Here is a 13,699-nt window from a genome sequence, read left to right on the forward strand (position 1 = left end):
TCAGGGGTAGGTTCTTTACCCAGAGGGTGGTGAGGGATTGGAATGCCCTCCCTGCTGCAGTTGTAAATGCGCCTAGTTTGGGGGCATTTAAGAGATCCGTGGATAGGTTTATGGACGAAAAGGGATTGGTTTAGGTTAGAGGGTCATTGTTTTTTTTTAACTGGTCGGCGCAACATCGTGGGCCGAAGGGCCTGTTCTGCGCTGTAATATTCTATGTTCTATATTTTCTATTGGGAGGCTGGGAGTGGGGGGTGGGGGGGGTAAAGGAGATGGGGAGGCTGGGAGTGGGGGGGGGGGGCGGAATGGAGATGGGGAGGCTGGGAGTTGGGGGGGGAAATGGAGATGGGGAGGCTGGGCGAGGGCATGGTGAGAAAGGGAGGAAATGACTCTGTTCATGGTTCAACACTCCATCTAATCCACGGAATATTGTACAACACCCGTTCAGGAAACAAGGAGATTGCTGCACCACTGGAAGTAAAATGACAAAAGAAGTAAAGAAAAGGCCCCAAAAACTGTAGGTGGAACGGAGTTGGAGTTTGAAGGGCCGGCTATCCAGATGTTAAGGTGAAATTCAGGGATCCGAAGCAGAAGATTAGCAGGAACAACATGCATTATCTCACCTCCAGGAACCTGGCTATGTTTCGCTCAGATATTTGTGTCATGAACGTGTTGTTACAACAATAAATGAAATAAATGTTGCCCCTCTTGTGTGAACGGTAGAATTGTTGCATTTTTTAAATATTCTGCAGAATACACTGCTTCCGTTTTCAGGTTGTGAAAACCCTCTCTCCCTGTCAACACAAACACACACACACGCACACACTTACATACAGGGTCACACACAAATCCACTTATACAAATAGGACAGAGACAAACACACACACACGGCCAGAGACTCCCAAACACACTTACACAAGTGCACACAAACATCCGGAGTTGAGGGGGTTGAGCTATGAGCAGAGGCTGAATAAACTAGGCTTGTACTCGTTAGAGTTTAGAAGAATGAGGGGAGATCTCATTGAGACATATAAGATGATGAATGGGATGGATAGGATAGAGGTGGAAAGGATCTTCCCGCTCAGAAAGGACAGTAGGACTAGAGGGCACAGCCTCAGGACAAAGGCGGGGGTGGGGGGGCGCGGTTTAGAATGGAGTTGAGGAGGAACTTCTTCACTCAAAGGGTGGTGAATCTCTGGAATTCTCTGCCCGTTGAGGTGGTGGAGGCTGCCTCGCTGAGTATATTTAAGACGCGGGTTGATGGGTTTTTGATAAGAGAGGGGATTAAGGGTTATGGGGAGAGGGCGGGAATGTGGAACTGAGCCACGACAGATCAGCCATGATCTTATTGAATGGCGGGGCAGGCTCGAAGGGCTAGATGGCCGACGCCTGCTCCTATTTCTTACGTTCTTATACTTCGACACAAAAAGATACACACAATCACACACAGACAGCAAACATGCAAACAAACACACAAATAGCACAACCATTGACACACATACACACACTCTCTCTCTCTCCCACACACACATACACACACACTCTCTCTCACACACACAGACACACACACACTCTCTCTCACACACACAGACACACACACTCTCTCTCTCTCACACACACACACACACTCTCTCACACACACAGACACACACACACACTCTCTCACACACACACAGACACACACACTCTCTCTCTCACACACACACACATACTCTCTCACGCACAGACTCACAGACACACTCTCTCTCACACACACAAAGACACACACTCTCTCTCTCTCACATACACAAAGACACACACACACACACTCTCTCTCTCTCTCTGTCACGCACAGACTCACATACACACACACACACACACACACACAGGCGAAGAGAGTCAGAGTGAGTTTAATCTCAACGAGCCCCACACGTTAGTTTCCATTAACACCGCTACGACGTTAGAGTGCAAAACCACGAGAGGGCAAACTCCAGCACCCGTCTGTGTGCACTGAGGGAGAAATTAGCAAGGCAAATCTTACTAACCTATTGGAGGTTCTGGATGTTTTGTCCCAAAAGGAGAAAATGCCCCTTATTTGTGGAAGAAAATAAGTAAATACATTATAATTTGGAGAGATACAGGAGCAGATCTATAAGCGATGGGTGCCCAGGATATAATTTGTTTTCGAGGACGTTTTTTGAAGGGAACGGTCGGAGTGTGAAGCATAACTGGAGGGGGTGGGGCTGTTTATTTGTGCAACGTTAGTTTAAGAACTAATTTTGTAATTGAATTGCTACAGTGGATATTGGTTTTAAATTACCCAGTGAATGGATGTATTAAAAGGCAGGCATACAATGATATGGACCAGCAAGAAAATATTCGAGAAGTGAGGTATCTGGGTCAGCACAAACTTGGTGTTTGTTCTTTGCTTAGGGGAACAAATTTCGCCCTCAGGGTCTGACTTGTGGAGACATCAATTTCATGACAACAGGTCGTTGAACATTGTGGTCTGAGCAAACCTTTGGAAATTACTTTGGAGGAAAGAATAAATAGACATTTATTGCAGCGAACAAACAATTGAAAGACATTCTGATCCACACAACAATCAACGTACACAGACGAAAACGGTTTTTGTTTTGCGAATGATAAAATAAAACTGATCAGGACAATCAAGTATCAGTCAAGAAAAGTGAAATATTTGACTGAAGACTTGCAAAAACAAATGTAGTAATGGCCATTCTTGAAAGTCTTGCGGCCCCAAACATGAGAAGTATTTATGAAACATCGTGGAAAATTCCTTGAATGAGGAAAGGAGGTTCCGGTAAATCAGGATAATTGGTTGAATGCAGAATATATAAAAAACAAAGAATGTTCTAAAAAAAAATTGGCATTTATCGCCAGAGAAGAGGAAACATTTGCTCCACATCTGCTTTGTCATTCTGCCTTATATTTCACACCTCAATTAGATCTCCTCTCATTCTTCTAAACAGCAGGGTGGACAGGCTTAAACTGTCCAAAAAAACCTCTTGGTAAGACAGTCCTCTCACATGTGGAATCAATCCAGTGAACTTCCTCTGAACTGTCTCCAATGCCTTGTTCCTCAAATATGGTGAACGAAACTGCACACAATATCCTAATATGTACATTAGCAGCAACACATCACTTCTTTTTATATTCCATGTTTTTACCAATAAGTGCCAAGATTTCACTTGCCTTTCTTGTCATCTGCCATACATGCATACTAGGTTTCTCCAATTCCTGCACAAGGACACCCAGATCCCCCTGCACTTAACCATTCCGAAGTTGAGACAATAATTTATCTTTGCACTCCTCCTATCAAAATGGATATCTTTACAGTTGTCCAAGTACAACTTTGTGTGTCAGATTTTGCCCTAATTAGTTAACCTTTCGTGGTGGCACAGTGCGTGTTGGTTAGGACTGCGGCCTCACAGCGCCAGGAACCTGTGTTTAATTCAGGCATCGGGCTGTGTGGGGTTTGCACAATCTCCCCGTTTCCGAATGGGTTTCATCTAGGTTCTTCTGTCTCCTCCCACAATCCAAAGTTCTGCTTAAATACTTGGGTTAATACATGAGTAAATGCTTGGGGTTATGCGGATAGGGACTGGTTGGGATTGCTGCTTGCATGGGATGGATGGACGGAGTCGCCTCAATCTGCTCTGCACGTTTCTATTAGTGTACATTAGTGAATATCTTATTTCATCATCCCTCCTATATTAGCATAAGCGGAAAATTTGGCTATGGTACCTTGCATCGGAGTGATCCACACAGTTTATAGTTCTCTCCACTTGTCTGAAATATTTCAGCTCACGCTATATTCAAGTTGTTCGAATTCATTCAGGACAATCCCCTTTTCTGACACCCTATCCATCACATCCGAAATTAATGGCCCCCCCACCACTGATGCAAAATGTCAGCAATGCAAAGATGAACTTCAGAAACTCAGCCAGTTTCTTTCCATCCCTGCAGTGTTCACCCTCTAATAGGACAATGCCGTTATTTTCTTCGGACAAGCAGCACCCGGGTCACACACTTACTTATTTGGGAATGTTTTGTCGTTCATTCGCCAACCTCGCGTCAAAATCATTGAAGTCCTTCCATCAAATAGAAATACACGGGTACAATGGGTATAGAGGGATATGGTCCCCGGTAGGGTAGGAGGTTTTAGTTAAGGTGGGACGCATGGTCAGTGCAGACTTGGAGGGCCTGTTACTGTGCTGTAATTTTCTTTATTCAGTGTGTTGACATGGGACTTGCATCACCTTGGGCTGAAGCAGACCAAGACAGTGGCTGGTCACCACGCAGCTATTGAAATGATTATTTGGATGGGCCTGAATGCTGAGCCGTCTAATCTAGCCTATATCGCATGGATGGATGGGAAAATTTGGTGGTTTGAATCCCTTTAAGACATTGCATTGGAATATTTGTATTACGTGAGCTTGATCTACAGTGGTGTATGAATGCTAGTGTTGAGTTGCTCTCCTCGTTGTGCGTGAAATCAGTTTTTAAAGTTGATATTTTCAGATATGTAACTGCATTTCATGGATACCAAAAACGCACTTGACTCACATGAGCTAAAATCCTAAGTTCAAGGCGAGAGCTGGACCACAGGGTGCAATCGAGATGTACTGGGAGAGAGATTCATTGCGACCTCAGTGACAGAATGCTCACAGCCCATTGGAAAACATCAGTGGAAAGTTATCCGAACTTGATTTTAGGTTTGCAAATGCGTTGTGTAATCAGAATTGTCCAACCTTTGCATTCAGCTTCAAGGCTAAATATAGTCATTACTTCAGGGACTTAGCTGCCTTTGTTCATTAAAAAAAGTGTCACAACGGGAACATCCCTGAGGTGATTCCACAGAGTACAAATTGATGGCGCTCGAAATACATCAGCTCAGTTTTCAAGACAGACAGAGTTCCTGAAGTACGATTGTGCAGGTTATTTCACACAGAGCATGCTTCTCCCAATTCAAGTGGTTCAGAAAATTTATTACATGATCCTTGCTATTATTGGTGTTCCTGGTAAGCGACTACAATTTCTGGAGTTTTGTAACCATGAATGCGCGTACCCTCTGCTTTTATTCTCTGACTGCTAGTGTTAAATTCTAATGCGTTATAGAGGCACCCGGTCTGTGAATTTATTTAGTGTAATTGAGAGGTTGAAAAATTCATGTTGCTGCAAATATATCTGTTTCAGCCACTTAGTCAATATAATTCAACATATGTATTGCAACACCACAGAATCTCACCAGTACAGTCAGGGACAGGATCTGTTTTGGATATGAGAAGGGGACACTGCAGGAATGGAACGACACTTGTGAAATTTCTGAGGTTCATCATGCAATCTTTGCATTGCTGGCCCTTTGCATCAGTTGTGGGGTGTTTAATTTCGGATGTGATGGTTAGGGTGTGACAAAAAGGAGGTCGTTTTTATTTCTGAATGACTTCGAACACCTTGAATATAGCGTGAGCTGAAATGTTTCAGACAAGTGGAGAGAACTGTGTTGATCACTCCAATGCAAGGGTGATGGTACCATTGCCAAATTTTCCGCTTTTACCAGTATAGCTGGGATAATGAAATAAGACATTCACTATATTATAATACTGTACATCTGTGGATCCCATCTAGACCGTTATGCTCTTTCCCAATGACCTTCGGATACTAGGAGCATATGCCAGTCTAGAATTTTGCTATGCGGGGGACATTAGTCAGTGTGGAAATTTGGACCTTAGTGGTGAGGAATTATTAAAAATTTCTGTCAGTGCAGCATTTTACCTCGCGTTAATCGCTACTTGAATAAAAAAACTGCTAACAGCTTTAAATGATATGATTCGATGTATTATTGTCACATTCATTGGTATGGAGTGAAAGGTATTTTCTTTGCATGTTGTTCAGTCAATGCATTCCGTTTCTAGAAAAGGAAACGACAGAGTGCAAAATGTAGTGTTGACGTTATAGCTAGGGGGTAGCTGAAGTGTGCAGAATTGTAGTGTTACAGTCACAGTTAAGGCAGAGAGAGAGATGGACTGAATGTGAGGTAGGTCCATTCAAAATTCTGATGAGAGCATGGAAGTAACTATTCTTGAGTTGGCTGTTGTATGACCTCAGACTTTTTATATGTTTTTCCCACTGGAAGCAGGTGGAAAAGAATAATTCCTGCTGCGTGCCACCCTTAATAGCTGCTTTTCTGAGGCTGTAGGAAGTTTAGACAGAGTAAATGGATGGGAGGCTGGTTTGCGTGATGGGTTGGGATACATTCACGACCATTTTTGTAGTTTTTTTGCGGTTTGATGAGAACAGGAGCCACATCAGGCTTTGATATAAGCAGAAATAATTCTTTCTACAGTGCATCTGTGAAAGTTGGTGAGAGTTTTCGCTGACATGCCAAATTACCTTTGTCTTTTAGTAAACATAGAAACGGAGAAAAACTACAACACAAACAAACTGCGCCGAACATGTCCCTACCTAGCAGGCTTACCTATAACCCGCTATCTTACTAAGTTCCATCTACTTATCCAAAAGTCTCTTAAAAGACCCTATCGAATCCGCTTCCACCACCACTGCTGGCAGCCAGTTCCACTCACTCAACGCCCTCTGAGTAAAAAACCTTACCCCCGACATCTCCTCTGCACCTAATCCCCAGCCCTAGCTAAAGTGGAGCTATTGGTGGGTTTTCTGACCTATAGTGTCAGCACGAGGAAACCAGGACAGGTTACTGGTGATCTGGACACCTATGTTTTGTGTTAAATGATTGATCTCCTGGTTCCTTTGAACTGCATCTTGTTTACAATCAGCAACAAACGTGAGACACATTGTTAATTTTCCTATTAAACTACACAGACAGACACTGATACTGACTTCTCACAAGCAGAACATCATTTTTACACTTATTCTTTGTGTAACGGGCGATTTTACTTCGAGTTTATTTACTCGGGGAACGGAGTTGAGGGGGTTGAACTATGAGGAGAGGCTGAATAAACTAGGCTTGTACTCGTTAGAGTTTAGAAGAATGAGGGGAGATCACACTGAGACGTATAAGATGATGAATGGGATGGACAGGATAGAGGTGGAGAGACTCTTCCCGCTCAGAAAGGACAGTAGGACTGGAGGGCACAGCCTCAAGATAAAGGGGGGGGGGGCGGTTTAGAACGGAGTTGAGGAGGAACTTCTTCACTCAAAGGGTGGCGAATCTCTGGAATTCTCTGCCCGTTGAAGTGGTGGAGGCTGTCTCGCTCAATATATTTAAGACGCGGCTTGATAGGTTTTTGATAGGCAAGGGGATTAAGGGTTATGGGGAGGGGGCGGGAATGTGGAACTGAGACACGACAGATCAGCCATGATCTTACTGAATGGCGGGGCAGGCTCGAGGGGCTAGATGGCCTACTCCTGCTCCTATTCCTTATGTTCTTATTTGGTTTAATGTTAATTAATTGCCTTCCCCAACTCAGTTCTGAATGAGCCATGAGTGTTGAATTTAATTATGTCTTTTCTCCTCCCGGGTTATTGTTGGACTTACTTCAGTTAGCTAACTTCAGTTACTGATTTGTATTTTAACGGATTAGCTTTGATCTGCGATTCACAGTCTATTTAACATGTGAACAGGAGCTCTGTCCTTCGCTCACCGGAGTGTTCCACTTTGTGAAGAGTCACCAATAACTGAGGAACAGAAACATTGAGAGTTCATAATATTGAGGTCAGGCTGATAGCACAAAATAAATCTATTAATGGTGAAATAATTGTACACTCACTGTTATTATTTTGGTGACTATAATTCCACCTTCTCCAGTAAAGGAATTAGTTTGCATGCAATGAGTTATTCCGGTCTGGATTGCACACCCTGGAATTGAGGGAGAGGCAGATTCAATCGACACATTCTAGAGGAGATCACATGATTACATAAATTTAAACAAACTGCAAGCGAATGGGACAAATTCCAGGGAACGAGATTAAAACATAATATGAGGTGGTACTGACACCATGGGGCAATTGGTTTACATTATAGTCGTAAAAGACCTGTCTTTGGTGGCACGGTAGCACCGTGGGTTAGCAGTGCTGCTTCAGAGCTCCAGGGACCTGGGCTCGATTCCCGGCTCGGATCACTGCCTGTGCGGAGTTTGCACATTCTCCTCGTGTCTGCGTGGGTTTCCTCCGGGTGCTCCGGTTTCCTCCCACAGTCCAAAGATGTGCAGGTTAGGTTGATTGGCCATGTTAAGAAATTGCCCCTTAGTGTCCAGGGATGTGTAGGTTAGAGGGATTAGCGGGTAAAATGTGTAGGGATATTGGGGGAGGGGGAGGGGGCTGGGTGGGTGGGGGGTGGGGGAAGGGGGCTGGGGGGAGGGGTGGGTAGGGCCTGGGTGGGATTGCGATCGGTGAAGACGCAATGGGCCAGAGGGCCTGTTTCTGCACTGTAGGGTTCTATTTTCTATGTTAAGTTCTTCCATATGTAAACTGTGTGAATTTGTAAATTTGGAGAGTAAAGCTGTGCACAGTACACTCAACATTCTATAATGGTTAAATCTCGTCCCGTTACTTCTGCAATTATTTTGATGAAACACAAATGATTTGTTTGAATGGGTGTGCCCTTGGTCAGCTGATTTGCTGCCTCTGTTTACTTGTTCCCCTGAACTAATAATCTCACTGACCCGTTTCAATCACTGCCTTTCGGAGGAGTATCTCTCTCTCTCGCTCTTATTTCAAGCTCGCTTTGTTCCAACACAATGGTTCTCCACATTTAAACAAATTCCGAGCCAAGGCTTAGTTTTGTGAATGAAACAAAAGCAGAGCTGCTGTGCTACCTGGGGCGGCACGGTAGCACATTGGGTTAGCACTGCTATTTCACAGCTCCAGGGTCCTGGATTCGATCCCCGTGCTCGGGTCACTGTCTGTGTGGAGTTTGCACATTCTCCTCGTGTCTGTGTGGGTTTCCTCCCCCAGTCCAAAGGTGTGTGGGTCAGGTTGATTGGTCATGTTAAAAATTGCCCCCTAGTGTACTCGGATGTCTAGGTTAGAGGGATGAGTGGGTACAACATGTAGGGATTTGGGGGTAGGGCCTGGGTGGGATTGGGGTTGGTGCAGACTCGAGGGGCCTGTTTCTGCACTAAAGAACAACACAGCACGGGAAACAGGCCATTCGGCCCAACGAGCCCGCGCTGCCATCTTAACAATGTGTTTTCCCTCCTCCACCCTTGACCCATGTCTACGCTTATGGTACCCCCATTGTAGGGTTCTATGGTTCAGAGTGCTATTTGTTCGCACACACTTTCTCTGGTAGTTTGAAAACGCGATGTCTCGTTCATTCGACTCACATAGAGAGTGCACAAGTACCAGAGGTGAAAAGCATTGCCATTGGAATATCAATTTGTGATAATTTGTCCATTTCGTGGCATGCCTCTAATTATTTAGATTAGTTGATGTTCTTTGCTTGATTGAAGGGTTCGACACACAAAACAGCCTTATTCCCCCTATCACCAGATTGCTAAGAAGTTGCATCGTACATTAATGTGAGTTTGGGAATGTTTAGGAACATTCATTCTCTGCTTTAGACATATTGTTATGTCACAGAGTTAGAGAGGCTTCCAGGTCCTTCCGCCCAACTTGTCCATCCTGTCCTTTATTAACCACTATGCTACTCCAACTTGCCGCATTCAGTCCGTATGCCTCTTTACCATGTAACTTTCCAAATGCTGTTTCCAAGACAACCCGCCTCTAATACTGACTCTGGCAGGTTTCTGCACACCCAGATCCCTCTGCATGTTAGAGTTCCTAATGGTTCTGCCATTGACAGCATATTTGACTTCTATTTGATTCTCCAAAATGCATCACCTCACCTTTGACCGGTTTAATCTCCATCTGCCATTCTGGTGCCAAGTCCCAAATCAATCCATATCTTGTTCTATCCTCTGAGAATCCCCGGAACTATCAGCAACTCCACCAAACTTCATGTCATCGGCAAACTTACCAATCAGATCACTCACACTTTCCTCCAGATCATTTATATATACTAAAAAACAACAGAGGTCTCAGCTTTGATCCTTTTAGAACATCACTCGCGACAAATTTGCATTCTGAAAAATGCCCTTGCATTGCTAATCTCTATTTTGTATGAGAATGCTGTCTTATTCAATGTTGGAAAAGCATTTCTGTCAAAAAGAATGAGATGGCTGAATCGAATATGTTCAGGAACGCCATTCACCAAGATTAAAAAAAAATGCATTCTTTTTCCAAGTAATTTCTGTTACATTTTCAAATATTTAGTTGGAATAAAATTGATGCACATCACTTATTGAATCATTTGCTCGCCTTTTGTTGTTCAATTCATGCAATTCTGTGATCAATTATACCTGACTAATACCGAATGGCTTATCTGGGAGAGGAGGAGACATAGAACATAGAACATCGAACACTACAGCACAAACAGGCCCTTCGGCCCACGAGTTGCGCCGATCACATCAACACCTACCAATCTATAGACCTATCTATGACCCCCAATCCCATAAAACCCCATATACTCATCCAGAAGTCTTTTAAAAGACCCCAGCGAGTTCGCCTCCACCACCACTGACGGCAGCCGATTCCATTCACTCACCACCCTCTGAGTGAAAAACTTACCCCTAACATCACTTCTGTACCTTCCTCCCCGCACCTTAAACCTGTGTCCTCTCGTAGCGACCATTTCAACCCGGGGAAATAGCCTCTGAGAATCCACCCTATCTATTCCTCTCAACATTTTATAAACCTCTATCAGGTCGCCTCTCAACCTTCGTCTCTCCAGGGAAAAGAGACCCAGCTCCCTCAACCTAACTTCATAAGGCATGCCTCCCAATCCAGGCAACATCCTTGTAAATCTCCTCTGTACCCTTTCAATAGCTTCTACGTCCTTCCTATAGTGGGGCAACCAGAACTGCGCACAGTACTCCAAATGAGGCCTGACAAGGGTCTTATAAACGTGGAATGGTTGCCTGAATCATTGAGCAAGGATGAGGGAGAGGGTATTTCACCCTTTCCAGGCAGGAGAAATGAGGGGGAGGAATGTTTAGTTCAGTCACCGCGGTTCTGCTCTTCTATCCTAATGTGTGTCTCAGGGCAGCATGGCTATGGCATGCCTGATCTTAGATACGATCGGGAAACTTACGATGTGTCCTGATCTAAGGGGTGACAAGTTTTCTTCCAGTCAGGGATAAAGTTTCCCGTTCCTGCAGTCTTTATAACAGAAGTGGGGATCAACAGCAGTGGAATGCTCAGTGAAATGTTCTTGCGATTCTTTGGAGGGAAAGGTCAGGATATTGCGTGTTCGATGGTAGAACCTGACATGTGAATAAGTTTGTTCTGTGTAGCCATTTAATTCAGTGGAGATCTGGTTTGGTGAGATCGCCTCATCTGAGGGCTACGGTGTTTATAACTAGACTTGGGTTTTTTTGCTAGGTGTTGTGAAATTCAGCATGTACAAAACAGGAAAGCGTCTGATTCTGGGAGCAATGGCCATGGGATACATCAGATCCTGAAAATTTCAGCCAGTGTTCCCAAGCAGCATTCCATTCTGGATGGGGGCCGGTCTCCTGGACTGTCCTTTTCTGTTGGGGCTGGCTCTGGGCATCACGGCAATTCCCGTAGCTCATCCCAGGTGTTTTTTTTTAATGATGGGGAAATCCACTCTTCAAACTGAAATCTACATCACAGATTGAGTAGGAGAATCCTGGGGGGAACAGGGGAGTGAGCACCAACGCCCTGGAGGCAGGACATAAGAACATAAGAACATAAGAAATAGGAGCAGGAGTAGGCCATCTAGCCCTTCGAGCCTGCCCCGCCATTCAATAAGATCATGGCTGATCTGTCGTGTCTCAGTTCCACATTCCCGCCCTCTCCCCATGACCCTTAATCCCCTCGCTTATCAAAAACCTATTAACCCGCGTCTTAAAAATACTTAGCGAGGCAGCCTCCACCACTTCAACGGGCAGAGAATTCCAGAGATTCACCACCCTTTGAGTGAAGAAGTTCCTCCTCAACTCCGTTCTAAACCACATCCCCCCCCCTTTATCTTGAGGCTGTGCCCTCTAGTGCTACTGTCCTTTCTGAGCGGGAAGAGTCTCTCCACCTCTATCCTATCCATCCCATTCGTCATCTTATATGTCTCAGTGAGATCTCCCCTCATTGCCTGCCGTATCGTTGTTCTGATAGTGATAAAAGCGGGATAGGTCAGCTAGGAGATTACATTGATGCCAGTTTGAAGATGAAAAACAAATAACACACGGTTGATCTTAAATTCCATCTTGACCTGTTGGAGGTCAGGACCAGGGTTTGTTTGCGTAGTAATTATCATTCTTTTCTCTTTTTCTCTGACAGTCAATTTACTGGGAATTGTGGTCTTGTCCCGAGGAAAATGTGGCCTCTCTAACTGCACCACTTGCTATCTGGTGGCCATGGCATTCGCGGATCTATTGGTCATTTTCACAGAGGTCATACTATTTCAGGTGAATTTCTATTATTTCCCACAGTGTTTCCTGGACATCACCCCTGTGTGCACCGTCACCTATGTCCTGCGGCGTGCAGCCGTAGACTGTTCTGTCTGGTGCACCATCACATTTTCTTTCGATCGATTTGTGGCCATTTGCTGTCAGCAAGTGAGAACGAAATACTGCACCTTGAAAACTGCAGCTCTGGTTGTTGCAGTGACCTGCACTCTGCTGTGTTTAAAAAACATCCCGTTCTACTTTACTTTTGAACCTGGTGCAATAATAGACAATGTACCGTGGTTCTGTTATGATAATCCAAGCTATTATACCGATTCTGGGTGGATTGCATTTGACTGGTTTGACACGATATTAACTCCATTGCTCCCATTCGCTTTAATTCTGCTGCTCAACACTCTGACCATCAGGCACGTTATAGTGGCCAGTAGAGTGCGTCAGGGACTGAAAAATCAGAACAAAGGAGAGAATCACAGTGACCGAGAGATGGAGAGCAGGAAGAAATCAATGATCTTACTCTTCAGCATATCCGGAAGCTTCATATTTCTGTGGTTGTTGTTTGTTTTAGATTTCATGTATTATACCATAACCGGGAAAGATATCAATTATTATTCTATATCTGAGTACACATTTCAACAATTTGGATATATGCTTCGGAATTTGAATTGTTGCACAAACACATTTATTTATGCAGTGGTTCAGTCCAAATTCAGAGAGCAGGTCAAGAACATACTGAAATATCCGTTTGCATCAATTATTCAACGAATTACGAAACAGAACATCTGACAGCGGGCCAAATGCCTGTTTGCAATTTTGGAGCGGTAAAATAGTACTGTTGTCCCCAGACCCCCAAGAGACTCACAAGTAGCATATGACTGCTGCAGAATGTAAATTGGACAAGAGATGATGTGAGATCGCTGCTTATTAGACAGGGGAGAAAAATACATTCTAATGGCCACGAAAGTCAAACAGGGTGCTGCAGAATTGAGTGTTGTCCACCCGTCATAATCGCCAGGACTCGATATGGGAACAAACAGAATCCTCAGACAATCATACTCATTTGTCCACTCATGTAAAGATTCTTCAGACAGTTAAGCAGTACGTCCCTCTGAATGACATCCAACAATCAGTGAGCTGCCTCGGGGTGATCGGTGAGCTGCCAGCAATTAAGAACATAAGAAATAGGAGCGGAAGTAGGCCATTTAGCCCTTCATGCCTGCCCCGCCTTTCAATAAGAT

The 13,699-nt window shown here is 44.4% G+C and overlaps 1 protein-coding gene across 1 annotated transcript; it reads left to right on the top strand.

The window, feature by feature from the left end:
- Positions 1 to 4,951: 4,951 nt before the first annotated feature.
- Positions 4,952 to 13,247, top strand: LOC145337319 (putative G-protein coupled receptor 139). Its single transcript, XM_080182119.1, has 2 exons — positions 4,952 to 5,018; positions 12,337 to 13,247. The coding sequence occupies exons 1-2, from the start codon at positions 4,952 to 4,954 to the stop codon at positions 13,245 to 13,247; spliced, it is 978 nt and encodes a 325-aa protein (XP_080038245.1).
- Positions 13,248 to 13,699: the final 452 nt, after the last annotated feature.

The sequence above is a fragment of the Carcharhinus amblyrhynchos genome, unplaced genomic scaffold, assembly GCF_965287045.1.
Source record: "Carcharhinus amblyrhynchos unplaced genomic scaffold, sCarAmb.v2.hapA scaffold_46, whole genome shotgun sequence".
Lineage (NCBI taxonomy): Eukaryota > Metazoa > Chordata > Chondrichthyes > Carcharhiniformes > Carcharhinidae > Carcharhinus > Carcharhinus amblyrhynchos.

What these genes read in the sequence shown, in the direction of transcription:
- LOC145337319 (XM_080182119.1), top strand. Translation starts at nt 4,952, where the DNA reads ATGCTTCTCCCAATTCAAGTGGTTCAGAAAATTTATTACATGATCCTT. An exon ending in TGCTATTATTGGTGTTCCTG is followed by an intron (nt 5,019 to 12,336) that starts GTAAGCGACTAC and finishes TTTCTCTGACAG; the next exon opens with TCAATTTACTGGGAATTGTG.